This window comes from Meira miltonrushii (assembly GCF_003144205.1).
Source record: "Meira miltonrushii strain MCA 3882 unplaced genomic scaffold FA14scaffold_1, whole genome shotgun sequence".
Classification (NCBI taxonomy): domain Eukaryota; kingdom Fungi; phylum Basidiomycota; class Exobasidiomycetes; order Exobasidiales; family Brachybasidiaceae; genus Meira; species Meira miltonrushii.
Window position 1 is genome coordinate 3,808,589 of NW_020289943.1, and position 25,455 is coordinate 3,834,043.

Sequence of the window (25,455 nt, forward strand, 5' to 3'; positions counted from 1 at the left end):
TGTCCTACCTTTAGAGATTATCCCTATTTCGTCTTTGCAATCTGTACTGAAAAGAATTGTGCTTCTATAATTATTACGAATACAAATGGAAATTGAGCATATCATACAATTAGTGTGTTGTACAAATAAAGCAAAGAAAAAGAGAACAATGACGGCAATCACTTTTCTCAACCTTGTGATTGCTCATGGGAGAAAGATTGAGAGAAGTCCGGAAGTCCCAAAAATAGTTGTGATTGTTGATTGCTGCGTGTATTGCGAGCAGGTGAGGTGTGTAGCGATGGCGGCTGGTCAGTGCCAGATGAATGGACTGGGGCGGCCCGTCTCACATCCGAACTATCTCTTGATGTGGAAGCTGATGAATGACTTTCGGGTTGTGTGACAATTCTCGTCGTGAGAGCGATCGGCAATCGATTCCACTTTTCCATTCCTTGTCGTACATCTTGTAAGAGTGGGGGTATACGCCAAGTTGCATTTGAATCACATCGAGTTTCTTCAAATACACGCTTCCAAGATCGAAAACTGAATCGGATTGGCTTTGTTCGTCTTTCTGCAAGAGCTCTTGAAGCTGCACGTTGTTGAACGGCAATAGTAGCAACATTCAATCCTTCGATCAATTCTGCCATCCTAATGAAGACCTGCTCCGTTTCAGAAGGTGAAAGCTTGGTTGTTTGTTGAGCTGAACAATTTTTCTTAGACCAAGGTTGAACAAAAATGCCGTCCAGTATGGAATCATAAACGAATGGATGAATCAAAAGACTGCAAGAAGCAATCAGTTGGGCAGAGAAGCGCATACTGTTTGGCGGCCCTTCAAAGAGGATTTGATGGAAGAATTTGCAAAGTAGAACCTCGAAGCCGGTCAAGAAGTACAATTTAGCATGCAAAGCTTCGAACAACATCGCAATTGCAACGATGAACAATCTACGTTCGTGTACCGATTGGCTTCGCACATAGCTGTATCGAAAGAGCTCATCCAAAGCTGCAGAAAGGCAATAGGCGGCCTCTGAAGCATTGAATCGGGTATTGTCTGTTGGATCACCCACAAAGCACAAAGCCGAGAGCTTCCGGTGCAGCTTTTCTGCCCATACCTTAATTTGACTGTTCGGCGAAATGTTAGGCAAGATCGTATCCAAAGCTGAAGTGACTTCCTTTCGTACATCATCAGCTCGAACCGAAGCAATCACTGAAGGTGGCATATCGGAGACTTGAGAGACATTGATATCTTCCAATTTCACCGAAGGAGCAAGTGAAGTAGACCTGCTCTTCCCTGCCTCTGCTCGCATTTCGATATCTCGCGGTGTCTCGGGAGGAGTCAAAGGACTAATCTCGTACTCTGCCTTGACGGAAGATCCGTTCGTTGGCTCATACGACGAAGACGAAAGCGAGCCCGAAGCAAAGAGTGAATCGTTTGAAATCGTGCCGTGGGTAGACGGGCTCTGGACCCTCGTTGTGTCAAGGATAGGCTCAGCGTCTCTTTGAGAATCGGCGGCTGCTACCTCCCCAAAGGAGTCTCTGCTATTCTGTCGACTTGCAGAGGGGTCAGAGCCGTGGTAAACGTCAGCTTCAATTATGCTTTGCCCATCCGACATGCCGGTCTCACCATCGTCTTCAAACTCTTGCACGTCTGAATCGTTATCAGGCTCATCAGTCAAACTGAGACTGTCCAAGCCTCCTCGCCTTCTGGAAGGGCCAGGGATGTCCAAAGCTTCCACCCGAATCGCATCATTCTCGTATCGTCTGCGGGCATGTTGAGCGCTTGTTGTCGAAGTTGATGGAGCAGATAACCTTTCACTGTTTACTCGGGCTTGCATCCAAGCAATATCATTTGATGCTCTCCTCTGCATGGCAGAAGCGAGTTTAGGTATTTGTCCTTCGGACCTCGGTCGATTTGTAGATGGCTGAGACGTACTCCTGGCTTTTGTCAAACGGGAACGCGGGAATAGCGCTTCGATATCAGCTGGAATCCGTTGCTTTGCCTTACGCATCTCGAATACACGTTTTTGAATCCTACCTTCCAGAACAAGTGCGGTTCGCCCTTCGAATCGTTTGGCGTTATTCTGTAGAAGTATATTGAACACATCCCTCCTTTCTTCCAAGGTGTATGTAGGACCAGATGATGGACTGTCTCTTAATTGTTCGGTCAACTTTTTCCATAAGAATGCCTTGTCTTTGTCTGACCAAGCGCGACCACTACTTCGCATTTGATCTTGGGTAGAAAGTGGCATCGTCCTAGATCGTACTGGCTGTACTTCTGGCCGACTGTTGATTGGACGTGAAGCGGGAGATCGAGATTGCGTACCAATGGCCCGATTTGAAGGCGATCCGGGCGGTGTCCTAACTGTTTGAGCAGGTGTGCTAGTTTGTGCTATCCTCTTTGCTGGGGCTGTGATTGGCGCAGAAGCCGCCGAATGATCTGATTCTCCAGAGGATCTCCTGCGTTTGCGAGGCTGCTTGCCTTTATTTATTTCAGCATGAATGATCCATCCATCGGCAATTGCGCTGTTATAGGTATCCTCACCCTCGATTTCCCATACGATATCATCTTCTTTGAACTTGAGCGTTACCTCTTCTTCTTTGCAATTTAATCGTTTGGCCGCTGCTTTGATCGCATCTGCCATTGAAGCATTTTCCATTTGAAATGGTCGATCGCCACATAATAGTTTTACGCGAACCATTATTGCGATGATGGTTGTAAGCAGTTGAGAGCGGTCAAGGTGCCATGATTAATATTTTCAGTAGATCATCCTCCCATTAATGCGGGGCGTTGATTGATTGCGATGGTAGTTAAGAGTGTAGCTAAAATGTTCCGCTCCTGGATGGATGGATGGATAGCCTTTGATTGAGTGACTTAAAATAAAAATGCTAGAGCTCAGCTCCACCTCTAGTGTGTGTTTGAGTGACAGGAGGAAATGTTAAAATTAAAACACATTTTAAGGACGTGTTGCGTTGCCTTACGCACTCCCTTCTGTTAGACGTGTTTAATTAGCACTTTCATTCGCAAATAACCGAACCGGGGTTTAGAGGGCTAAGTAAAACGTTCAAAGCTTCTCCCATCATCACCATCAAAAAGGCTTTAACAATGACTCAAATAAGGCGGCTGGCAGCTATAAGCTTCTTGCTCGCATTGGGATCCATAATAACCGCTTTGAGCCTTCCATTATTAGCACCATCACTGTTTGTCAGCGCAGCACAAGTTGAACAAGTACAAAAGTTCTTTAGCAATCCTGAAACAACAAATGGTCAATACAACGATGGTGGACATACTAATAATTGGGCAGTCTTAGTATGCGCTTCGAAGTTTTGGTTCAATTATAGACATATGGCAAACACGCTTGGGATGTACAGAACAGTGAAGCGATTAGGCATACCTGATTCAAACATCATTCTCATGTTGGCCGATGATGCTGCATGCAATAAACGAAATCGCTCTCCTGGCTATGTTTGGATGGATCACGACAAATCTTTGGACTTGTATGGAGAAAGTGTGGAAGTCGATTATCGTGGCTATGAAGTCACTGTCGAGACGGTCTTACGTGTCTTGACAGGAAGGGTGCCACCACACACACCACAATCAAAACGATTAGAATCCGATTCACGTTCAAATGTGTTCTTGTACATGACCGGACATGGCGGAGATGAATTCCTCAAATTTCAAGATTATGAAGAAATCAGCGCTTTCGATTTAGCAGATGCGATTGAACAAATGTGGGAAAAGAGGCGGTATAATGAATTATTCTTTATGATCGATACTTGTCAAGCCAATACGATGTATAGCAAGATCTATAGTCCAAACGTTTTGGCCACAGGGAGTAGCGAAAAGGATGAAAATTCATACTCACATGGAACGGATGAAAATCTCGGTGTGGCATTAAGTGATCGATTCACATTGGAAGTGTTGAATTATATGGAAAGCATTAACAAAACTAGCACCAAGACGATGAAGGACTTATTCGATTCATTCGATCCGGCCGTCATTCACTCACATCCTGGCGTACGTACAGACCTGCTACACAGATCCACCGATTCAATTCGAATCACTGATTTCTTTGGCGGAGTTGCACAGGTTGAGCTGGATCATACTTCTGCCGGACAAGGGGTTCAATTAACTTTTTAATCTACATCACCAACACAGATCTTGCTACTTTTGCTTAATCTCACAAGCATGCTCAGATGAATGTACAATAGAATGTATCTGCTTATTGCGTACAAATGAATACATATACCCACCCATCATAGTGCCAAATAATCCTTCACCTCACTCTCTGTTAATTTGCGGAAGCATGGAATTTGCTTTTGGCTCTGTCCGATTGGTGATTGTGTTGATGTTCCGATGATACCGATCTCGATCGTCTTTTCCGTCATCTGTCCCTCAAATCCTTCTTTCAATGTCAGCAGGGCTGTATGGATAGCATCTTCTAAAGAAATATCGTCATTATACCGCTTCTCCAAGAAAGTCTTTGCATTTGTCATATTTTTTCCGATCGCACTTGCTTTCCACATGAAATAACTTCCAGAAGGATCGACTTGGTATAGAGATGGTCCACGAGCGCTATCGAATCCTGCCACAAGAAGTGAAACACCAAACGGTCTCACACCACCACTTTGTGTTGCTTCTTGCATGATTGATGCAACCTCTTGCACCAGAATTCTGGTTGGTGGATATTCGCCATAGATCTTCCAGTATGCTTGTGCACTCTTTCTTGCTTTGGCTAATAAGACTCGGAAATCAGGTCCCATTCCAGAGTATACGATACCGATATTAGGACAAACGATTGAGACCTTTTCTAGGAATGAATCGTCTACTAGAGGTGAAGGTGGACGTTTTTCTGTTGCAATTACGATGGCATTGGATGCTTTGATACCTAAAGAAGTTGCACCTTGTGATACTGCTGCTAATGCATGTTCAATTTGAACCAATTTACCGCTCGGCGAGAAAGTTGTCAATGAGAAGCTACGATGGTAAGCAACGTGTTGGAGAATCGTCAGTACCTATGCAATAAAGAAACATGACCAAAGTTATTCTTTTTTTTGTGAACATACCTATAAGCTCCTTCTCCTGCACCAGCACTCATGATGTGCTAGAGAATATGTTGAATTTGATGCTGATGGTGATGAATGCAACAAATGTCAACTGCCTTATCAAACATACGCGCGGCATAACGTACACTTCCTATCCACGACGCTCAATGCTCATCCAAATGTTCTGAGTGGCTCGACCACAAAAGTGTTGACTTCTCAAAGTTCAAGTGACGCGCGTTAATGAGGCAGTGATTATATCAGCTTCAGCTTAGAAATGAAATCAGGACTCACTCATCACGTGGTCGAAAAATAATCAGATCGATAAGCGCCAATTTCCTAGAGCTTCCTGAAAGCGTATGCCGGGTGGCCGATAAAGAAAAGCAGAAAGGGCACAAAAGCAGTCTCCACTTCTTTTTCCCTTTCTTGTCCTTCCCTGCGCGTGGTGTGCATCCGGTCAGAGTAGTTTGCTGGGCCGTCTATTCAACCAATAATAGTGGCAAGGTACGGTGTGATAAGCCAAAAGCAGCGTACGCAATCTTATACGAATATTGAACTGCAACTCTACTAACTTCTTAACCATCATCTGCGATCACAAAATTGAACATAGTGAAAGGAATAGCACCAATACAGGATATCAACAATGACTCTTCTACGTAACGCAGCTTCCACATTGGCCCGCAATGTTGGCTCATCTTCTCGTTCTTCGTTGGCAGCTGTCGCAAGACCATCGATGGCCACACCCGCTCGTTCAGCCATTCCAGCAATCGCCACACAATCAAGAGGTTATCATGAAAAAGTGATTGATCATTACGAAAACCCAAGAAATGTTGGTTCATTCGACAAAAAGGATATCGATGTTGGTATTGGTTTGGTCGGTGCACCAGCATGTGGTGATGTGATGAAATTGAGCATCAAAGTAAGCGAAAAGGGTATCATCGAAGATGTTCGATTCAAGACTTTCGGTTGCGGTAGTGCAATCGCATCTTCATCTTACATGACCGAACGTGTAAAGGGTATGACATTGGAAGAAGCAGGAGCAATCAGAAACACTGAAATTGCCAAGGAACTCAGTCTACCACCTGTCAAGCTACATTGCTCCATGTTGGCAGAAGACGCAATCAAATCTGCCATTCGTGATTACAAGAAGAAGCGCGATGAGACCGGAAACACCAAGGCAGGTCACATTGATGTAAGTCAAAGTGTTACCACCGGAAAGACTACAGCAACTGCCCACGTTGGATCAGGCTCAGTGTAATCGGATTCTTGTTGCGAATCGAGAAACATACTATATATGCCAAAAATACGATCTCCTTTTAGCGATCCTCGATCAAACTCATTCTTGTTGAATTGACGAGCTTCTTTTTCTACTCTGTAATCATATCTCACGTCTATAATAATTACGTTATTACTCTAGCTTTAATTGATCGGCTGTACAATCGCCGACTTTTATCTGATAATATCAATGTGGTCTCATCTTCACAGCCGCAAACTGGAGAGAGAGCACGAGCTTTGTATTGCAGTGTAAGGCGTACGATTGTTGAAGATTAAAATAAGGTAAGGCAATCATAAAAGTTTGAGCTTGAGAGTGTCCCGTAAAGGCGGTGGTGGGTATCGCATTCATTTGATGCAGGCGTAGGGCGCGTAATTTGCATTCTGACTAGGAAAGCCTTTTTTTTCTGGAAATGACAATTTTAAGTGCACGAACAAATCTTCTCAGAACGAGATTTATCCATCATCACTTTTGACAAGAGGCTGCCTATACAATCTTGCCAAAGAGCATCATTACCATCCTTTGATGCTTCTTTCGAGAGCATTATACAATACATATAGATTGGCAAGAACTTCATCACTACGCTCTGCCTCACCTCGTGGCTATTTGACATCTGCTTCGAAGGCGGCTACACATTTTCAGTCTATTCGACAACCAATCACTTCTAGAGCCATTCACACAGAATCTGACATCATGTCAAGCGAACAAGAAGCAAAGATCGCGGCTGCAAAAGCTGAAGTTGAAGCACAAGCAGCCAAAGTACAACAATTAGAAAGCGAGAATGCAAGTGCATCAGAACGTTTAGCAAACGAAAACAAATTGAAAGGTTTGGAAAAGAAATTGGCAATGATCACATTGGGAGAAGCAAGTGGTTCTTCTGCCAAAAAAGAAGCTGTGAAATTCACACTCAAAACACCCAAAGGAACAAGAGATTGGGAACCTCTCTCGATGGCATTACGAACAAAGATCTTTGATACGATTGCAACTCAATTCAAGAAGCACGGAGCGGTAACGATTGATACGCCTGTATTTGAGCTCAAAGAGATCCTATCAGGAAAGTACGGAGAGGATTCGAAGCTCATTTATGATTTACAAGATCAAGGTGGTGAATTGTGCAGTTTGCGTTACGATTTAACAGTTCCATTTGCCCGGTTCGTTGCAATGAACCCGGCCGAATATGGAAACATTAAACGATACCATATCGCAAAAGTGTACAGACGTGATCAACCTGCTATGTCAAAAGGACGATTTAGAGAATTTTATCAATGCGATTTTGATATTGCAGGTCAATACGATCCAATGGTACCTGATGCAGAAATTTTGTTAATCACATGCGAAACTTTAGACGCACTAGGATTGGAAGGATTCACGATCAAGCTCAATCATCGTAAGATTTTGGATGGTATCTTTGCCGTTTGTGGTGTACCAGAAGACAAGATCAGAACAATTTCCAGTGCAGTAGACAAATTGGACAAGAGTCCTTGGGAGGAAGTCAAACGGGAGATGGTTGTCGATAAAGGTTTGGACGAAGGCGTTGCAGATCAGATTGGTACATACGTTGGCCGAAAAGGAGGACGTGATTTACTGGAGCAGCTGCAAAAAGATGAACGTTTAGGCTCTCACAAACAGGCAAAAGAAGGTATTCGTGATATGGAATTGCTATTTGATTATCTTGATGTCTTTGGCATTACCGGAAAGATGTCATTCGATTTGAGCTTAGCACGTGGATTGGATTATTATACAGGAATTATCTATGAAGCAATCACTGCTGCTTCTGCACCCCCCGGCTTTTCATCCAACCCTCCAACAGCTGATGTCAATGGAGAATCTGCAGTGAACAAAGTTAGCAAGAAGAAGAGCAAATCCAACAAAGACGACGATGAAGTGGATGAGAGCAAAGTAGGTGTAGGATCAATCGCAGCAGGTGGAAGATATGACAATTTAGTAGACATGTTCTCCAGCAATAAAAAGAAGGAAGGTGTTCCATGCGTGGGAATTAGTATTGGTGTCGAACGTGTATTTGCGATTTTGATGGCCCGTTTGAAAGAATCACAAGCAAAAGGTGTACAAGACGTACGTGCGAAAGATGTTGACGTTTTCATTATGGGAATGGGAGGAGATGGAATGTTGAAAGAACGAATGAAAGTGGCAAAAATGTTATGGGATGCAGGAATAAAGGCAGAATACATGTACAAAACCAAACCAAAAGTACCCGCACAATGGACAACGATCGATCGAGATGGAGTTCCATTGGCAGTGATGATTGCACCTGATGAATATGGAAAAGGATTAATTCGAGTAAAAGAACAAAAAGGTAAAGATTCAGCCGAAGGACAAGGAAAAGGTGAAGAAGTGAAATTAGAAGATATGGTGGCATACATCCGTCAAAAGTTGTCCGCTTGATTCAGTTTCTTTTTAAACAATCCCGGACGTGATTCATTTGTACTCTGACAAATCTATTAGTCATGCAATAATACATCTTTTGTAGAACATTCTTGTGCGTCGTCGGAGCATTTGCATTGGCTCGATCGTCAGAAAATCTTTTGAAGAGGAGGGGCGTTGCTAACCGTTAAAGTCCGAAATTTGTGATATTGTCTCATTTGAACCGTATGTATTTTTTCCAGAAATACTTCATTCAAACTCCGGGATGCCAATTGAAACGGAAGCCGCTGCTTTCATTATTTGAAGCGCGCAAGCAAAAGTCATTTAATGCACGTAAACATGGTTTGAGGTACAACAGATGGGATAAGTGCCCCCTTTTTATGATAACCCTCTTTTTCTCTTTCTTTTGCACCACAACATACACTCCTCTGTATTTCTTGAATCTACTCCTGACATTCTTTGTGAAAACCATCTCTCAAACAAACTACAGTCATTCATTCTTACTCCTAACCTTCATAGCCCCTCAGAAAAGACTGCATACATCAAATCACGTCAAGATGATGTTCATCAAGACACCAGTCAAATTTGTCATCCTTTGCTTCCTTTTGAGCTTGACAACTAACTATGCAAACGGTCAAAGTTCAACATCGGGCAGCTTTACAACAACAACGAACGGTGTTGGAACACCAGCTAATGATGTGGGAGTACCAGCCTCAGACGTAGGAGTACCAGCATCAGATGTCGGTGTGCCAGCATCAGACGTAGGAACTCCAGCTTCAGACGTGGGCGTGGCAGCAACACAAGCACTTCCAGCTTCTTATACCGATGATGAAATGACTTATCACGTTGCCGGAAAGACGAGTAAAGTGAACGGATCAGATATCACAATCACTTCACCAATCAGTACTACGACTTGGATTGCAAATGCTACAAATGTGGTTTCATGGACAGGTACAACTCCTGAACGTTTATCGATTCAACTTATCAATAATAATACTTCTAGATTGGAAAGTGGTTTATCCCTTCGTGCAAGTGTGGAAACAAAAGATGGTCAAGCAACCGTTTTATTGCCAAATCTTAAAGATGGAACTGGCTATTATATTCGTTTGTATGATCAATTAGACATTTCAAAAACTTTGGCAACTTCGGATAAGTTTCAAATTTTGAGACAAACCAGCATCCCCTTGCAAACTCCTTCGACAGCGGATGTTACACCTCTTGCGACTGGTGGTCAGCCAGGCGCAACAAGTACAACCAGTAACGGTACAACTAAAGGCGTATTGCCGAACGGTCACAATGATGCTTCAAGGATGCATTCATTGCCTTGTCTACTTATCTTCATCGCATTGGTGTCAAGTATTTCCATCATGTTCTAATCACACCCCATACAATTACCATGCATGTACGAAATCTCCTTTGTGTCCCTTTATACCATTCAATGAGACTAAATCGCAGAGATGTAATTTCCTTATTGGAGGTCAGCTAACATGAGGAAGAATCAGACTGCACTTCAGCAACTATAGTACGTGGCGATGCGAAGCAATGATTGAAGCAAATGAAAGTGAAAAGATAGAGGGCTAGTGCAATGAAGTATGAGAAGCAATCAATGAGATAGAGAAGCAAAAGGAGGCAATGGGAATCTGTCAGAAGCCAAGTTCAGCATGTTGTAATCGAATAGTAGCGTCCAAGTCAAGAAAAAGTTCTTGCGTCTCTTTATCATCGGAATCAAGGATATCGAGCATAAATTGAGGATCATATGCACGCTTTGGTCGAGAAGCCAAGGATGTGTTTTGCCAAGCTTTCATAGCGATATAAGAAGGCGAATGAAGATCATCTTGATACATTGCAATTGGATTATGCGTTTGAGGAGGAACAGGAAATAAAGTTGATTGGCTTGAATGAGGATTGATCACGGTAGAAAGTTGTTTGTTGGTATTGGAGATATGTTGCATAAAAGGCAATTTTGTATCGGTATTTGATGATTCTGAATAACGTCTAAAGCGAGAATGTTGAGAGCCAGAGCCACCGCCACCACCTGAAGAAGATGTTGAGCTTTCTGATCCGCTCATTTGAAAACCATGTCGTTTAATCTCTTGCGGCGGTGAATTTGATGCGTTCATCATTTGTTTGCGCAATCTTGTCGCCTTTCTCAATGCATAGAAGTACCTATGATGTTCTTGTTTGGTTGCATTTGGACGCGGTGGTGGTGGAAGGGGCGGCAAAACTTGCGAAGCTGTAACAGTGTCGGGGTTGGAAGATGATCTTTGTGAAGAACTGTACGTGGAAGAAGACGGTCTGACCACACAATTCTGTTTTGATATCCTTTGTGAATTAAGATAAGGACCATCATAAGCATCAACAATCGAAGAAATTCCGTTTGAATAATTTGCATTGTGCTCTGTTTGACGCCATTGTGAGGTTTGATCAGCTTTTGCTTTTTCTACAGCAATGATAATGTCAACAATGCTGCGTGGTCTTCGAATAGACTGTACTTCATCTGATGCTTTTGGAGTGGTTACTTTTTTGTCCCAAACGGATCCATTCTTTGGTGGTGAGACAGTCTTCCATGCATTGGCTCTTGGCTGAGCGAGTTCACTGGTGTTGGAAGTAGCATAAGATCGAGAACTGGATTCTGAAGTTGATAGGGAACTGCTGGAAATGATTGAAGAAGGAGCTTCTACCTTGTTGATGGAAAGTGCTTCCTTTCCTTTTTCTGGCTTCTGAATGTTTTCATCATTGAAAACGTGTATCATCATGGGTAAGCAGTGAATAGAGCAGATATACGGGATAGTGGAGGGGCAAATAGTGTGATATGGTGGAAGACATGGTGTTGATGTATGGTTAACTTGCCCTTCTTATGCATTTTGGAATACGGAAGCAAATCCATCATTGTCTCAAATTACTAATCGATGTCAATTGGTACCGACGGAAGTAAAGGATGAAGTTGAACATGTGTCTCATGGCAAAAGTGAATACTTAGCCTATCTTTACAGCCGCATACACACGCACACATAGGCCTATTAATGCGGCAAAAGGTAAACATTCTCACGCGTACGTACTCACGCTTATGCGTATTGCCCGCTACAATGTATGCGTTCTCAAGTCTAGACAATAAAGAGAGAAAGAAGTACACATCTTCTTCCCTACACATCACAATTCACGTTCAATGGACCACAAAATAACAGATGGCCTCCTCAAAAAGATGTTCAATGGTGTTTCCATTCTTTTGTTCAGGAGCCGACATTGACCCTAACGTGATTGCGCCAACACTCCTTCTTCACTGATTGCCTCGCTACAGGGTCAGTTGCGGTCCCCTAATATGCCTCCTAGCGCAAGATGTCACGGTCAAGCCTGAAATGAAGAAGATCATAAACTATTGCTACTCTTCAAGTTTGTCTCCTGCTTTGAAATGGCGACTTACGCCCACAGGCTTTTTGAATCATGGGGCTACATTCAAATGAGCAGATCTACGGCTCCGGAGTAAAGCGCGCCGCCATACGCCACAACTGCTATCACACAATACTCCCTACAACGGAGAAGACTTTTGAATATCAGAAGCTTGTTTCTTACCTCCAACAGCACACTTATTCAAGATGTCACTTCTTGCACATCCAGAAGTACTACGAAGGAGAAGGGTATGGGATGAGAAAGAGTTCATTGAGCCACAACATGGTCGTAGAACGCCAGAAGAAGTAGAAGCAGATCGTCAGCGAATCATCAAAGAAGAGATCGCACGACGTGAACGAGAACATCAATTACACTTGGCACAGTTCAATTCTGAAGGTGTTTATGCAACTGATGAGACACATATAGTCTTCACGCTTTCAATTCTGTTGGTTTGCATGATGTTGGTCATCTATCCTTGGCAATCAAGTATAGCACTTTGGAAGCCTGAACATTATACTGATGGCAAAAATGCTACTACGATAGCTTGGAAAGACTTTCCAGACAAGATGAGAAAAAACAAAGCACCACCTATGCCTAGACCATCTCCCGTTCCGCACCCAAGAAGATTGGATGTGTCAACTCTCTTTCTCAAAAAGCGACCTAAAAGTGTTCCTGCACCTGCCAAAGCAATGCCTATAGTGGAATCAAAGAAAGACTTAGACCTTGCCTCCAAAGAAGAAGAGGAGACATCACGATTGCAGGACAATCAACTAGGCCCCACGCCATCCACCGGCCAAGGACCTGTTGCAGAAGAGAAGGAAGCACCGCCATCACCTACGCAAACGCAAGGCAGTCAAGATTGGACATCTACCCTAGCCAAACGAGTATCCAAGCGACTGGAGAAGGGCAGGAGGATGCTTTAAAAACTTTTCAAGGAAGACACACAATCTCGAGAAGTCTTAAAGAATGATCTTGTTCCTACATAAGTTTAAGTTTCATGCATGCTTTGTACAATGCATGTAATTCATCATTGGAGGAACTGAGAGAGCTTATTGTCGTCGTGTTTAAGATAGATTTAATGGCTAGCTGATTTGTTGCGGTGTTGTTTATAGTTGACAAGAGATGTCTCTAGATTCTGTCATGGGGGTACACTAGGTTCTACTATCTAATAACGATGATGTCCTTTAAACCACTTCTGACTCACACTCACCTTCCGATGAAATCATTCCATGATGTCAATTTTATGCATTTCTTCCCATAGCAAAGGACAAAGACGGTATGACAAGCAAAGTGTATATTGTGAATGAAGATAAAAGAATGGCAAATATGTATCAAGCCTATATCGAGAGGAAAAAGAATGTGCAGTGTTGATTTCAGTTCGACGAAAATTTCAAAAATTGGGTATGCATTTGATTGTGAGCAAAAATCTGGAAAGTCATCCAGATCAGGGCACGTACGGAGCAGCCATTGGCTTTTGTCCGTTCGTCTGGGCTTCTTCTTCCGGCAATCCCACACGCATGGAATCCAAAAGACCTCCAACGGTACTATTTGTGACGCCATTGACGGCTTGTGATTTGATAGGTTGACTGATCTTACGACTTGCTCTTCTGCTCGTACGTTTATCCAGATTAGATCCGTTTGGCAAAAGATGACCGTTTGTTTCTGCTTGAATGACACTTCCGTTGCTGATCGATTCAGCTTTGCCTCCATAATCTGCTTTACCGTATGATCGATTGCCCAAAGCTTGTCGCAAGTCATCCACTCTGACTCCACTTTCACTATTAGTAATAATGGCCGGAGCAGCTGCTTCACGATCAACGGCAGGTGATGCAAATCTGCTTGAACTTTGTCCTGGAGCCACATCATCTTCGGCAGATTTGAAAGGAGATGCTCCGACGTACGAATCATCAACTGCAATTTGCACACTCCAATCACGTCCGAACCAATTTTGCAATGCTTTTGCGTCTAAATCAGTTGCTTGTTGTAACTTCACACAATTTGACAAAGAGCTGATCACTGAATCCGATCGAATAGAACTGCCTCCTCCGCTTCCACTTCCGCCGAATCCTGCATCTTCGAACGATTGCATCTTTGATCCTTTTTGTGGTGGGAAATTTGGAAGCTTATCGAGGAAAATACTGTTTTGCAATCCGCTAATGCCGCACATTGATCCAATCTTGTTCAATGCACTCTTGACAAGCGTATTCGCTGCATCTTGTCTAGGATCCGGTAAGGAGGAAGAATCTTTGTTGATAGCCAACAATGCAGGCACGACACCCAAGATTGTTGCCACTGGCAATCTTTCCACCATGTTATCAAGAATTTGAACAAGCGCGGCAATGTCGGTTGGTAGGACAGCTTTTTTGGCGTTTTCGCTAGACGATCTTCTTTCCTTGTTGGAACGATCAATAGCTGGAAGAGCTTCGAGTGGACTCTCTTTGTGTGACGAAGGTGCAAGCAAGCCTTGACTTGTCGTCAGCACGTACAACGCAGCAGAGAAGGAATGAGTGAAACCAGTAGCCTCAATGCTCAATTTAGAACCCAATCTGTCAGACAAGGGATCATCCTCGTTTAATGTAGTCTTTTGCACCTCGCTCACAAGGAATGCCAAAAGAGCCTCTTCAAATGATTGTCGTACCCATTGATCGGGCGATGCCAAAAGACTTGCAGTCTGATGTAGAACTGATGGCGAAATTTGTGATCGTGTACCTGATGAAACACCGTTGCTTTGCACTTGACCACTTGAGCTCTTTGCAGTGTTGATCAGCTTGACAAAGCATCCAAGTAGCATACGAATGCTCTCTTTCGCCTCTTCTCTATCGGTATATGTGACAGAAGGTCCGCCTTGAGTGCCTTCTGTCTGTGGTAATTCAATAGTTGCAATTCTTGCAGTGATTTCTTCCGCTAAATCGTTCAATTGATCAGCATAATAAATGTGAGTTCCCAAAGATCCTACAGCGCCCACCAATGGCGGCAAGAGCGAGTCTTTTCTGTCTTGGTGAACTTTTCTGACAGCAAATCCGAGCAGGTTGTTGGCGGTGTCTGAAGTAGAAAGACCGATCATGCTGAGTTTGCCGCCTAGAAGGGCAGTGATGATGGCGACCAAAGTGTGGTGCTTTTCTTCCGTCGGGCCATCAGTGTCGCCAACAAGGTATTCGACAAAGTTTGTTGGAATGATGAAGCGATATTGCAAAGCTGTCCAGCTGCTGATTGCTTGTGTGACCCAACAGCACCAATCCGTGTTGGCCCATTGCCTGCTTGCACCCAATTTACCATTAAAGTAATCCACAAGAGCAGCAACGAATGCTTGAACATGGGAAGCATCTCCGTTGTGAATGATGGCATGTATGTTTCCCATAGCAGTTGATGTTACAAACTCGTCCGAAGGAGCTTCTTCTCCTGTTGTCAAACCAAAGTTGGGCACACTGCGTGCATTGACTGGCTTTCTCTGTGCAGCAAATTCGTTCTTGCTGGCTGCACCTGATTCTGCAATCTTTCCAGCTTCAGCTTGGATATCCTGACTTGCATATGTGTTCGAGTCAATATTTGCCAAGAGGGATGGCAAGATTTGCTGAAGCTGTTGGGTATAAGATGGCGTGTAGAATGCATCAGATCCGATTGCACCTGACAGAGCGCCCAGACCGATCAATCGTACACGATTTTGATTCTCCTTATCACCTCCTTGTTCGCTGGCAATTTTTGCAAATTGCGAAATCAGACTGATGTATTGACGAGTACTCTCTGCATCGAGAGAATTGGAGGCAGAGTTCAAATAATTGGACAAAGCGAAAAAGGTAGCAGCAGATCGTGCAGTGATGTCTAAATCACGCTTTCCCGCATTTCCTTTTGCAGCACCTTGCAAAGCGGCATTTAGGATGTTGGCGGCAGATGAGGCAAAATAGTTGATATCGCGATGACATTCGGTGATCAAGTCCTTTGTGATTGCCAAAGTGACCATCAAAGATCCTTTTGCTTTATCAGCAGCTTGTCCAGAACCTGAAACACCTTTAGATTCAGCATTTGCTTTGGTTTCCAAATACTTTCCCACTTTTGTCAACTTTTCAGGTTTACGGTTTGCATAATATGTCAACTTGCTCAATTCGTTACTGTTCGCCTTGTATTCTGGTCCAATGCTCGCTAAACTCTTGGGTGGAGGATAGCATTCATCTACCATTGCCCGATGGTTTGACTTTGGTATGCACAGCATCTTGTTGGGTTCTGATGGTCGATAGTGTTGTGCAGTGTAATTGTTGGTATGATCGAACTCTGAGGAAGAAGTTTCTAGCTCTGAACCTAATCAAAGAATGACACCTGAATGTATGGTAAAAAGGGGTCACTCAAATTTGCCAAAACCGACACTATTGAAAGTTGCCAAAAGAGAATAGATGGCGATATGCCGAGATGTAAGGTGAAACGAATGATGGGCTCTGTCAAGATAGAGTATTGTCGATGCTATCGAAATGAAGGAAGGAAGGGATACCGAGGATGAGAAGATGTGGAATTGATGAAGGTATGCTGTATACCGGCGCAGCGCTCATCCGCAACGTGGGGTTTTTAGGATAAAGACGTTTCAAATTGTACAACATTTGACTGCCCCTTCGCCTATTTCCTTTTTTCAGCACGCTTGCTGCTTATTATTTTTGTTTCAGAATTCACACAAGCAGAGCAAAAAGGCCGAACACACTCTGATTGTAGAGTGGCATTTCTTCTCGTCTGGGAAAGAGCGGGGAGGGGCTTAGCGTGTATTGAAGCTTATAGCTCGGTATACCTTTCAAGGCTTTCTATCAGTCAGGCTAACTTCACCTTCGGGCATTTTATGACAGGCAATCAAATCAAGTCTCTCGAACAGCCAGTGCCTGAATTGAACAAGCAGACCTTGTAGTCAGCAAGATCTTAAGTATAGCCGAACTTGTGATCGTACGGAAGGAAGGTCGATAGAGAATGTAGCATTACAGTCCGAATATAGCAGCAGTTATAAACGTAATTTGCACAGGAGGCGGACGCCGCGTACGCATAAGCTGTGTACCCAAATAAAACATAAAGTGCCTATGGTTGTTGATGTTATATTGAAAGCGCATACATTCGGAATATTGAATCCAATCGGACCGATAATGCTCTATGATTGAATGCACCATCACTTCTTGACTATCATCAAAGGTAAGGGTTACTGTAAGACCACGACACATTGGTCATGGTAGAAAAACGAAAAGGCGAAACTTCACGGCCATTTCGGTTTAACAAGAAACGTAAATCCTTCACGGGAAAAAGGAAAGCGAGGTGAGTGGCTGAGAAAAAAGGAAACACGTTTTCGATAAATGGCTCTGACCTGTTTTACATGACGTTATCTCCCCATCTCTGAAGTGCCTCCAACGAATCGCGATCCGACCCTTTGCACGATGAAGATGATCAAGAAAACATTTTCATTGAAAAAAGTGATCAAGAGAAGCATACATCACATTTATTCATCGATCCAGAGAACCATCTTACGATACCTTCACACAATACTAAGCCCAACTTTGAGACTCTTGAAAGGTTGAATGGAGCATACGAAGCAATGAGAAGACCAAATAAACGGTTCAAGCCAGAATCGCGCATCTTTCAGTCACTGCACACGTCTTCCTCTTCTTCGTCTCAGCAGCTTTTGTCGCCGATTACAAGAGGCAGCACATATGCCGGCGCACGAAAAGTATTGTCGAGGCAGAAGCCGGATGAAAGAATGCATTCAACTCAACATGACGCCGTGAATGCACAATCGAATGGTTGGCGCGATGAAATCAGTGATGGCCGTGAGAGCCTACCACCCTGGCAACGCAATGAGACACTGGACGATCAACATGACACGCGAATGCCAATCTATCAACCCCTTCCTGCGTCTTGGCCTTCGAGTAGTACGGCAGACGAATTTCTTGAATGGCACAATCAACCAATAGTACAGCGTATAAAATCGTCGCCGATCCGAATTTCAAGTATTGGTCCTTCAGAGCCAAGTTCCTCGACTGCTGTTCAGAGCTCGCATCAGTTCTGGGAAACAGATGCGAACCCCTCAAAGAATATTTGGCTATCGCAGGCAAACAGTGTTGCATCCGCACCGCCGTCATTGAAAAATGTGAGTGTGCATAATAATGGCTTAAAAGTCCGGAACTGACAGTCTCATGATTTCGCAATACAGCCATCAAACATCTATATGGATCAGATGACAGAACAAGATACAGACGATCAACTTTACCCGGTAGATGAATTGTATCCGTCTACGTCATCGGATGCATTCAGCATGCAGCCTCTCGATCAAGATGTCGCAAATACATCAATATTGCCAAGCCCGATCCGCCGTACAAATGGCATTCATCCTGCGCAGACACCCGAGCAAGAATCCCATTTTCCTCAACGATCAGACCAGGGAGGTCCAATACCACTGTCTCAAAATATATTGGTGAATTTCATAAAAGCTCCTCCTAAAAACAAAAGTTTATCTGTCAATGGCCTGGACTACTTTGGTAAATAGTCCGAGCGAATGAATTGAATGAAGATGTAGGCTTTTCGCCCATTGAAAAAATAATACAAATTACTGTATAAACATACTTGTACATGAATGAAGAAGCGCAAGCGAAAAGGGCAGATCGGACTGCAGTGTTCTTCAAAGAAGAAAGCAAAATAAAATATCAAAGACACGATGCCAACTTCGTCTTGTTGTTGTTGTTGTTGTGACGGAGGCAATAACGTGTTTCTCACACAAATACCACATCTTTCTTCATCTCATCAACGAAAAGCTAGACTTTTTCGTATGATCTTGTGAATCTTGTCCCATCGTCATTAGCTCTACTGCATCTTGCCTTCGTGGTTGCGGTCGTGCAGGTATACCACTCGATCTTCGCTTTTGCTGTATCTGTTGTGCATTTTGCATGTGTGACGATGATGATAGGTTAGGCGTATTAGGTTGTGAATAATCAGGTGGTGAAGGGGAAGCGTTTCGATCCAGAGCTCTAAATTGCTGGTTATTGCGAACTGTGCTAGGAATTGAGGATGGACTGAAAGATCTTTGACTGTTTGGAGGTGACGCAATGATGTCTGAGCCATGCAAGCCCAACAAATTTGCCATCTTATCGGCCTCTTTCGATGCATTTGCTTCTTCTGGTAATCCAACACCTTTTCTTGTACCCCATCCAGTCTCATGCAAAGTGCACAAAGCATAGAGCTTCATCACTGCAAAGTAATATCCGAATGCGATATAGGCCGGTACGTAGATGATATCTTGCGGTCTGAACCATAAGTGTGGCAACAGCTTAGCGGACCGGGTTGCCATAATCCAAACAAAGTAAGACACCCAAATGTTCCAGACAGGCAAATGATATCCTCCTTCTTTTGCCGCTTTGCCGGATTTTGTACATAGGTAAATCACCAAACAAGGTCCAACGAGCAATGTGAGAGGGTTGATGAATTTGTCACACATGCTATAAGCAACATAAGGATGAGCTGTCCATACCTTTCTCTCCTTGAAAATCGAACGCATATCACTTCTCCATGTGTTTCGCGTCCATCGTAAAACTTGCTTCAAGAATCGCCAATCCGGCTTCATCGTACTTAGAAGTTCTGCTTGTGGACATACTTGGATGTACGTCTTCCAGCCATTGTATACTAGCCATCGGGTAAGGAATTTATCATCACCTGAATTGAGCAAGTACTTCCCTAGCCAATAATCATGTGTGAATTCGTGCAGAAAGGCGGGATCCTTCAATATCACAGTTCGATAGGCCGCCGTTCTGCCTGAAAGACAAGGCACGCCTCCATCGATATGTGTAGAAGCAGCAATTTCAAAATTTCTGATTGATAGTCTGAATGCCGCCAACGTTTCCCAAACAGTCATCTTGTACCCTTGCGGCTTAACACGTTGACTCGTTCCTACTCCTCCAACAGATTGATCTTCAAAGCATGCTAATACCCAAGGCAACATTGTCGGCGGCCAAATTGCATCATCATCAGCAAAGACGATGATATCCGTTTCCACATGCTTGATACCATGTACCATCTGTAATCGCTTATTCGCTCTTGGCACAGTTAAAACTCTGATTTTGTTTGGGTCAACGCTATTTGCCAATTCCTGCAAAGGTTCCAACATCTTTTCTTCTGTAACGATGATAATCTGTGCTGGATTACCCTGTAGCCAACTGAACGCAGCTTCTTTGAATTCTTCACCTGCATCAATCGTTGGAACGATGATCGTTACATCTTCGTTTGCAATGTATGTCGGATTGATCGGAGGAGGAATTGGTCTATAAACAAGAGCGGCTGCCATTCGTATTAGATACCAAAAGTATCTATAAAATCCAATGACACCAAAAGGCACAAAGACTGGAAATCGATCCGCAGTGAGGTAGAGCATTTTGCTTTATGTGTATGTGGGGTATTTGTTGTTGCAAGATGAATCGTAACAGATTGATCGTTAAGTGTGTGGCCCTTTTCGTCTTGAATGCGTTTGTGAAGCAGAGTGACTGATTATCCTATATATGGCTTGCAAGATACGTTCTTCAGATGATTGCAATCTGTAAAGAATAGCCAAGAAGCGGTCAAGAGTATCGAGAGCCGAAATAGACTGACTGTACGGAATGCGGAGCTGGATTGTGAAATTGTGTCAGGCTAGCTGAAAGATCGACTGTTGGAAGGATTGGCGTAATGAAGCAAATATTATGAAATAGGCATAAGGCTGTGTCGGTGATTAAGATGTATTGTCCCTTTTTATTTGTGCAAATGAATGCTAAATGGGGCACCTCGCTTTTTTTGGTGGAAGCCAAGAAAACGTGCTGTGTGTTTGTTGAAAAAGCAAAGCAAATGAACAGCAATCAATGATGACTTTTTATTTTTTTGGCTCAATAAACGGTGCCGAAGATGGAAGGATATGGCAATCGTTGGAAACGTTCTGGCTTGAAACGGACCGAAAGAGGACGTGAATTGATGGATTGGTTTTCACCGCCTCTTTCATGCACTGTAAAGGTGTGCCAAAAAGGTGTCGTGGAGGGAGAGGTAGGAGGTGATGATGGTAAGAAGGAACATGAAAAGGAAATGTGTCAATGTATCAATCTACAATCTCCCCGATATGAAGATCTTTTTTTGATTCATTATTGAACATGCAAGGAATGATAATAATAGTAATAAACCTCCTCTCTTTTTGCATTGAATCAAGGCACGCGCGATCTACGTTAACAGTAGAATCGACAATCTTTGCAAGATACACTTTATGCAACCCATGCATGCATAAAAGAAGGCCACAAAAGGATGTCAAACTCCGAAAGAGCGAGAATCGGCAAGTGAATGTTTAAGTAAGATTGGGACAAAAATAAGCCAGCCATACCATACCCAAACCTATGGGAAAGCTTGTCAAAAGAAAAGTGCATACACACTTGTTAAATGCTATAAACAAACTAAAAGCCGGCCGAAGGATTTAAATTAATAGTGCATTCTTCATTCATCTTTTGTCCCTGTTGGTAGGGGCATTTAGCGTGTTTGTGCAAAAACGGACCACACCGGTTTAGGAGAGACCCTTTTGATAAAGAAACTTTCCTCGGCACAACGACGGCCATAAGTAATGCACTTCTGCTTGAATCTGATGGGCTCACATAGACGGAGAAGGATTGTCAACTTCTTGATACTCTTATACAATCCGTCAACGCGTTTGACTACTTTAAAACGTGTGGGGATTCTCTCGGATTCCCGACACCAAAGCCCGTCTCGACGGAAAAGTGAATACCGAACACATTAATGAACTTAAAATCACCTTATTCTTCTTCGTGGCTTCATCTGCAAATTGTGTTAAATAGTTATTGAATATACACTGTTCCATATTATAGAATATCATACATCGGTTTATACAAAAGGAAAGAGAAGGAGAGGCGAGAATGATTAAAACCCAAGAAATAATATATAAAAGTGTTTGATTTGCATAGCATATATTGGAACCCTCGAAAAGTATTATTATGATATAAAAATCATTGTTGCGTATTCTGTATAGCACGCATCCAATCTGAATCACTCCAAAAGCTATTCAAATTTGAAAGAGCATCAAGAGGATCATTTGTCATTATCCTGTTATTTGTGTTACTAAAACCAGGTTCGGTTCCGGTCGGATCACTTTGATTGGCTAAGTTTGCTTGTAGTTGTTGCTGTTGTTGTTCGTTCCATCCTTGAGAATCTCTTCCGGTCATGCCAATACCGCCGCCCGCCGAACCGAACATAGAAGAATTCAATTCGAATCCTGGCGTAGGCAAAGCTGTTGAACCTCCAAAGAAGGCATCATTCCTCAAAGCACCATTGGGATCCAGCATACCCGCACCTTGTTCATTGCCAAACACTGATCGGCCTCCCATCATATTTGAATTATCAGCAAAAGAAGTGTTACTTGCGAATAATTCTGGATAAGCAGTAAAGATTGGCTGATTGGAACCTTGCATGTTCGCTTGCGCAGAGGCAAAGTTTGATGGACCATTTCCAGTACTGGTGAAATTTGGATCAGGTGCAGGAACAGTAGCGAATATGGTAGAATTGGATATTCCCGATGATGTGAGAGAAGACATTTGTGCATCAAGACCGACTGCATCATTTTGCTGCCAACCAGAAAGTGCAGCAACTTGATCAAGAGCTGAACTAGGCGAATTTCCAAATGCACCTTGTAATTCAGTCGTCGAGAGTGGCAATTTGGTAGCAATGCTTGCTAAATTTGGATTCGACTTCATTCCTCGAATCTCTCTTGATCCTACATGAAGCGTACTTTGCTGTTGCAAAAGTGAATCAATTTGTTGCTGTTGTTGTCGTACACCTTCATCTTCATGTTGTCGCTTTCCGGTAGCATGGAACGAAGCGCCATTTGATGCGTCTTCAATGCCATTCGAGATATCCGTGTGCTTTAAAATATGCTCTAATCTGTTTGCAAATCGTCTACTAATCTTCCATGTGTTTTGCAGCTTCTTTAACGATTCCAAACCTTTCATCACATCGCCGATCAAAGTACTTGAAACATTGTAACTCTTTCGTGCAGCGCTATAACTAATCAACAGTAAGCTACTGCTGAAAATGAAAACCCTCAATACAGCTTCTGGTCCAATCAATGATCCAATGCCACGGTCTGTTAAATTGGACATAATGTGGATTCCTGATCGGGCCGAATTGGAAACGATTGCAAGCGAATGGAAGCTCATAGGAGTTGCCAATTTGTATCGTTGAACGAACGGTCGATGAACCAATGCTTGAGTAGAATAGTAAATCAAAAAGATTCGTGAACTTTGCACAAGCCATTCTGTGTTGACCTCACTTGGAGAATAGGCTAAATGAGCAGGAACGTTCTCTAGCCATTTGTTCAACGATTTATCAATCTCTGCCACGATGTACGAATCCCACTTCTTGCCAATGAAGCCTCGTTCGGCTTTTGATTTGGAAATCGCATAAATCGTTCGTAGTGTTCTGCCAATAATCTGCGTCAATCGAAGCGTTTGCAAGAAGCCATGGTATACACTAGGTTTGTCGGCCGGTTGTTCAGCAGGAACACCTCTCTCATTCGCTTCGTACACATATTGGTCATCCACAACAAGAATGTCATCCAAATCAATATCTTCATCTTGTATTGACACCGGTCTTCCCATATCGGCACTCATCAGGCGATCAATTACATAGGCTGACCACCATAGTCGGCGATACGTCTCTTCCGTCAAGAGTGCAAAGTTGCTGCTTGTTGCTGTGAATTTTCGGTGTGCTCCCATATCTTGTAATAATCTGACCACGACACCCAAACAGATCCAAGCAAACGATCGGAAACCCATTGGCGTTGCGATGATGTAAATTGTGCACAGCAGCATAATCTGGATATACGTAATCTTTGAGCTGATCGGAACTAGACTTCGTTCTAGCAAATGTTTGAGTAAATGCGCCCAATGTTCACCATCTGCAGGTAAGTTTGGCATAACTTTAATCTCTGCATCGGTCAAATAACGAGAAGCAGTTGCAAAAACACCCAAAGCCAACATGATCAATTCATTATCTGTCTTCCAATCCGGCCTTTGCATTTGCTTCTTAAAGACGATTTCGTTTAAGATTGGATATTGTGGATTTGCACGTTCAAAGTACAATTGAATCAACTTTTCTTCTAATTCTTTTGAAGGCCAATTGAACGCAATACTGGAAAGATCCAAATCAGATTCATCCGGTAAACCGAAATCGGAGAAAGATGGCGTAAGATCGGAGCTGGGTGAGTGAGAATTGTACATACTATTTCCGTTCTCTTCCTTTAGTATTCTGTTCAGATGCGGTACGATATGGAATCCAGATGCTTTTCCATAGAACAACAAAGGTGCATCATTTGCACCATCTGTGATTGATGGTCTTGCAATCGTTCGTCCTGTAGCATCATCTCGATTATCGAATTCGTATATTTCCTTTCCGCCTTTCTTATTGAAAGCAGCAATGATTGCGTCTGGTTCGGAATGAGCGATATTAACTTTATCCATCATGACCCGAATAAATGCTGCATCTTCTTCTTCTCCGATTTCTTCGTATTCATCATCTTCGTCTTGCCAGCTATCAACGGTTGTATTGGTCATATCGGATGACTCTCCTTGATGCATATTCAAAGGCAAACCTGTTTGTTGCTGCTGTGATGGCATGCCGAACCGATTCGATTCTTGTTGTCTGTCGTTGCCCATTGAAGAGACATATGAGGGAGGATTGGATGGTCCGTCTTCTTCCTTTTTACCTTCACTTGGCAATTCAGGCATAGGTCCGATTGCTTTTGTTAGATCGATGCTTGGTAGTAATTGAGTGATGAGCTTTTCTGCCCTTTCCATCCTTGCCTCTAGTGCGATCACATAGCTTCTTGGTGGGGCACGACGTTTGGTGGCGTCGATGAATGTGCATTCGTGGCCATACGAAGCGCAGTTGCTGCATGCTCCCTTTTCCGGTTGTAAACCATCACAACGAATCTTTTTCTTTCTACAAACATCGCATGCCCTTTGAACTCTTCTTCTCTTTCCGTTTGCGTCACCATCTTCATCGTGTGAATGATGATCATCATCTGCACTTATTGCATGTGCGGCTGCCATGATTGGCGATGAATCTCTGTGTCTATGATCGGATAGATTGATGATCGTAAGTGGCACAGCCTTGAATTGAATGAAATTTGCCAAGAATGTTTATAAAGTATCTGCACGATAATGAGCAGCCATTCAATCGATAATCCTAATTACCCCGAAAGTGGAATAATTCTCTTGCACTAAATGACACTTTCTTTCTTGACAGGATTTCTTCCTCTTTTTTTTGCTTGAATTCCAAAACGTCAAAAGCTGTTAATTTCTTTCGTTCGTTGCATGAAATGAGTTTTATTCGTTATTCGGACAAGGCATTCATTCATTCTTCATTCAACGGGC

At 43.1% G+C, this 25,455-nt stretch overlaps 12 protein-coding genes across 12 annotated transcripts; 6 read left to right on the forward strand and 6 right to left on the reverse strand.

Annotated features, from left to right (window-relative positions):
- Positions 1 to 44: 44 nt before the first annotated feature.
- Positions 45 to 2,832, reverse strand: FA14DRAFT_159824 (uncharacterized protein). Its single transcript, XM_025498403.1, has one exon. It carries the CDS (start codon positions 2,670 to 2,672, stop codon positions 168 to 170), a length of 2,505 nt encoding a protein of 834 aa, XP_025358390.1. The 5' UTR covers positions 2,673 to 2,832; the 3' UTR covers positions 45 to 167.
- A 201-nt stretch (positions 2,833 to 3,033) lies between these two features.
- On the forward strand, positions 3,034 to 4,589 carry FA14DRAFT_159825 (uncharacterized protein). The gene has a single exon (XM_025498404.1). The coding sequence runs from the start codon at positions 3,077 to 3,079 to the stop codon at positions 4,109 to 4,111; it is 1,035 nt and encodes a 344-aa protein (XP_025358391.1). The 5' UTR covers positions 3,034 to 3,076; the 3' UTR covers positions 4,112 to 4,589.
- FA14DRAFT_177368 (N-terminal nucleophile aminohydrolase) lies at positions 4,228 to 5,069 on the reverse strand (the record flags this gene model as incomplete). Its single annotated transcript, XM_025500734.1, has 2 exons — positions 4,228 to 4,948; positions 5,038 to 5,069. 2 exons carry the CDS (start codon positions 5,067 to 5,069, stop codon positions 4,228 to 4,230), a joined length of 753 nt encoding a protein of 250 aa, XP_025358392.1.
- Positions 5,070 to 5,746: 677 nt separating this feature from the next.
- Positions 5,747 to 6,271, forward strand: FA14DRAFT_118934 (putative ISU1-iron-sulfur cluster nifU-like protein; the record flags this gene model as incomplete). The annotated part of the gene is made up of 1 exon (XM_025496324.1): positions 5,747 to 6,271. The coding sequence occupies one exon, from the start codon at positions 5,747 to 5,749 to the stop codon at positions 6,269 to 6,271; it is 525 nt and encodes a 174-aa protein (XP_025358393.1).
- A 464-nt stretch (positions 6,272 to 6,735) lies between these two features.
- On the forward strand, positions 6,736 to 8,739 carry FA14DRAFT_159827 (histidyl-tRNA synthetase). The gene has a single exon (XM_025498405.1). It carries the CDS (start codon positions 6,812 to 6,814, stop codon positions 8,687 to 8,689), a length of 1,878 nt encoding a protein of 625 aa, XP_025358394.1. The 5' UTR covers positions 6,736 to 6,811; the 3' UTR covers positions 8,690 to 8,739.
- A 346-nt stretch (positions 8,740 to 9,085) lies between these two features.
- FA14DRAFT_159828 (uncharacterized protein) lies at positions 9,086 to 10,113 on the forward strand. Its single transcript, XM_025498406.1, has one exon. The coding sequence runs from the start codon at positions 9,226 to 9,228 to the stop codon at positions 10,042 to 10,044; it is 819 nt and encodes a 272-aa protein (XP_025358395.1). The 5' UTR covers positions 9,086 to 9,225; the 3' UTR covers positions 10,045 to 10,113.
- A 103-nt stretch (positions 10,114 to 10,216) lies between these two features.
- On the reverse strand, positions 10,217 to 11,424 carry FA14DRAFT_170829 (uncharacterized protein; the record flags this gene model as incomplete). The annotated part of the gene is made up of 1 exon (XM_025500296.1): positions 10,217 to 11,424. One exon carries the CDS (start codon positions 11,422 to 11,424, stop codon positions 10,312 to 10,314), a length of 1,113 nt encoding a protein of 370 aa, XP_025358396.1. The 3' UTR covers positions 10,217 to 10,311.
- An 837-nt stretch (positions 11,425 to 12,261) lies between these two features.
- Positions 12,262 to 13,009, forward strand: FA14DRAFT_188126 (uncharacterized protein; the record flags this gene model as incomplete). Its single annotated transcript, XM_025501641.1, has 1 exon — positions 12,262 to 13,009. One exon carries the CDS (start codon positions 12,262 to 12,264, stop codon positions 12,976 to 12,978), a length of 717 nt encoding a protein of 238 aa, XP_025358397.1. The 3' UTR covers positions 12,979 to 13,009.
- Positions 13,010 to 13,280: 271 nt separating this feature from the next.
- On the reverse strand, positions 13,281 to 16,566 carry FA14DRAFT_159829 (uncharacterized protein). The gene has a single exon (XM_025498407.1). It carries the CDS (start codon positions 16,260 to 16,262, stop codon positions 13,500 to 13,502), a length of 2,763 nt encoding a protein of 920 aa, XP_025358398.1. The 5' UTR covers positions 16,263 to 16,566; the 3' UTR covers positions 13,281 to 13,499.
- A 680-nt stretch (positions 16,567 to 17,246) lies between these two features.
- On the forward strand, positions 17,247 to 18,680 carry FA14DRAFT_183726 (uncharacterized protein; the record flags this gene model as incomplete). The annotated part of the gene is made up of 3 exons (XM_025501332.1): positions 17,247 to 17,332; positions 17,417 to 18,161; positions 18,225 to 18,680. The coding sequence occupies 3 exons, from the start codon at positions 17,247 to 17,249 to the stop codon at positions 18,555 to 18,557; spliced, it is 1,164 nt and encodes a 387-aa protein (XP_025358399.1). The 3' UTR covers positions 18,558 to 18,680.
- FA14DRAFT_166960 (polysaccharide synthase) lies at positions 18,596 to 20,432 on the reverse strand (the record flags this gene model as incomplete). Its single annotated transcript, XM_025500057.1, has 2 exons — positions 18,596 to 19,033; positions 19,082 to 20,432. The coding sequence occupies 2 exons, from the start codon at positions 20,430 to 20,432 to the stop codon at positions 18,804 to 18,806; spliced, it is 1,581 nt and encodes a 526-aa protein (XP_025358400.1). The 3' UTR covers positions 18,596 to 18,803.
- Positions 20,433 to 22,032: 1,600 nt separating this feature from the next.
- On the reverse strand, positions 22,033 to 25,131 carry FA14DRAFT_177377 (uncharacterized protein; the record flags this gene model as incomplete). The annotated part of the gene is made up of 1 exon (XM_025500735.1): positions 22,033 to 25,131. One exon carries the CDS (start codon positions 25,129 to 25,131, stop codon positions 22,033 to 22,035), a length of 3,099 nt encoding a protein of 1,032 aa, XP_025358401.1.
- Positions 25,132 to 25,455: the final 324 nt, after the last annotated feature.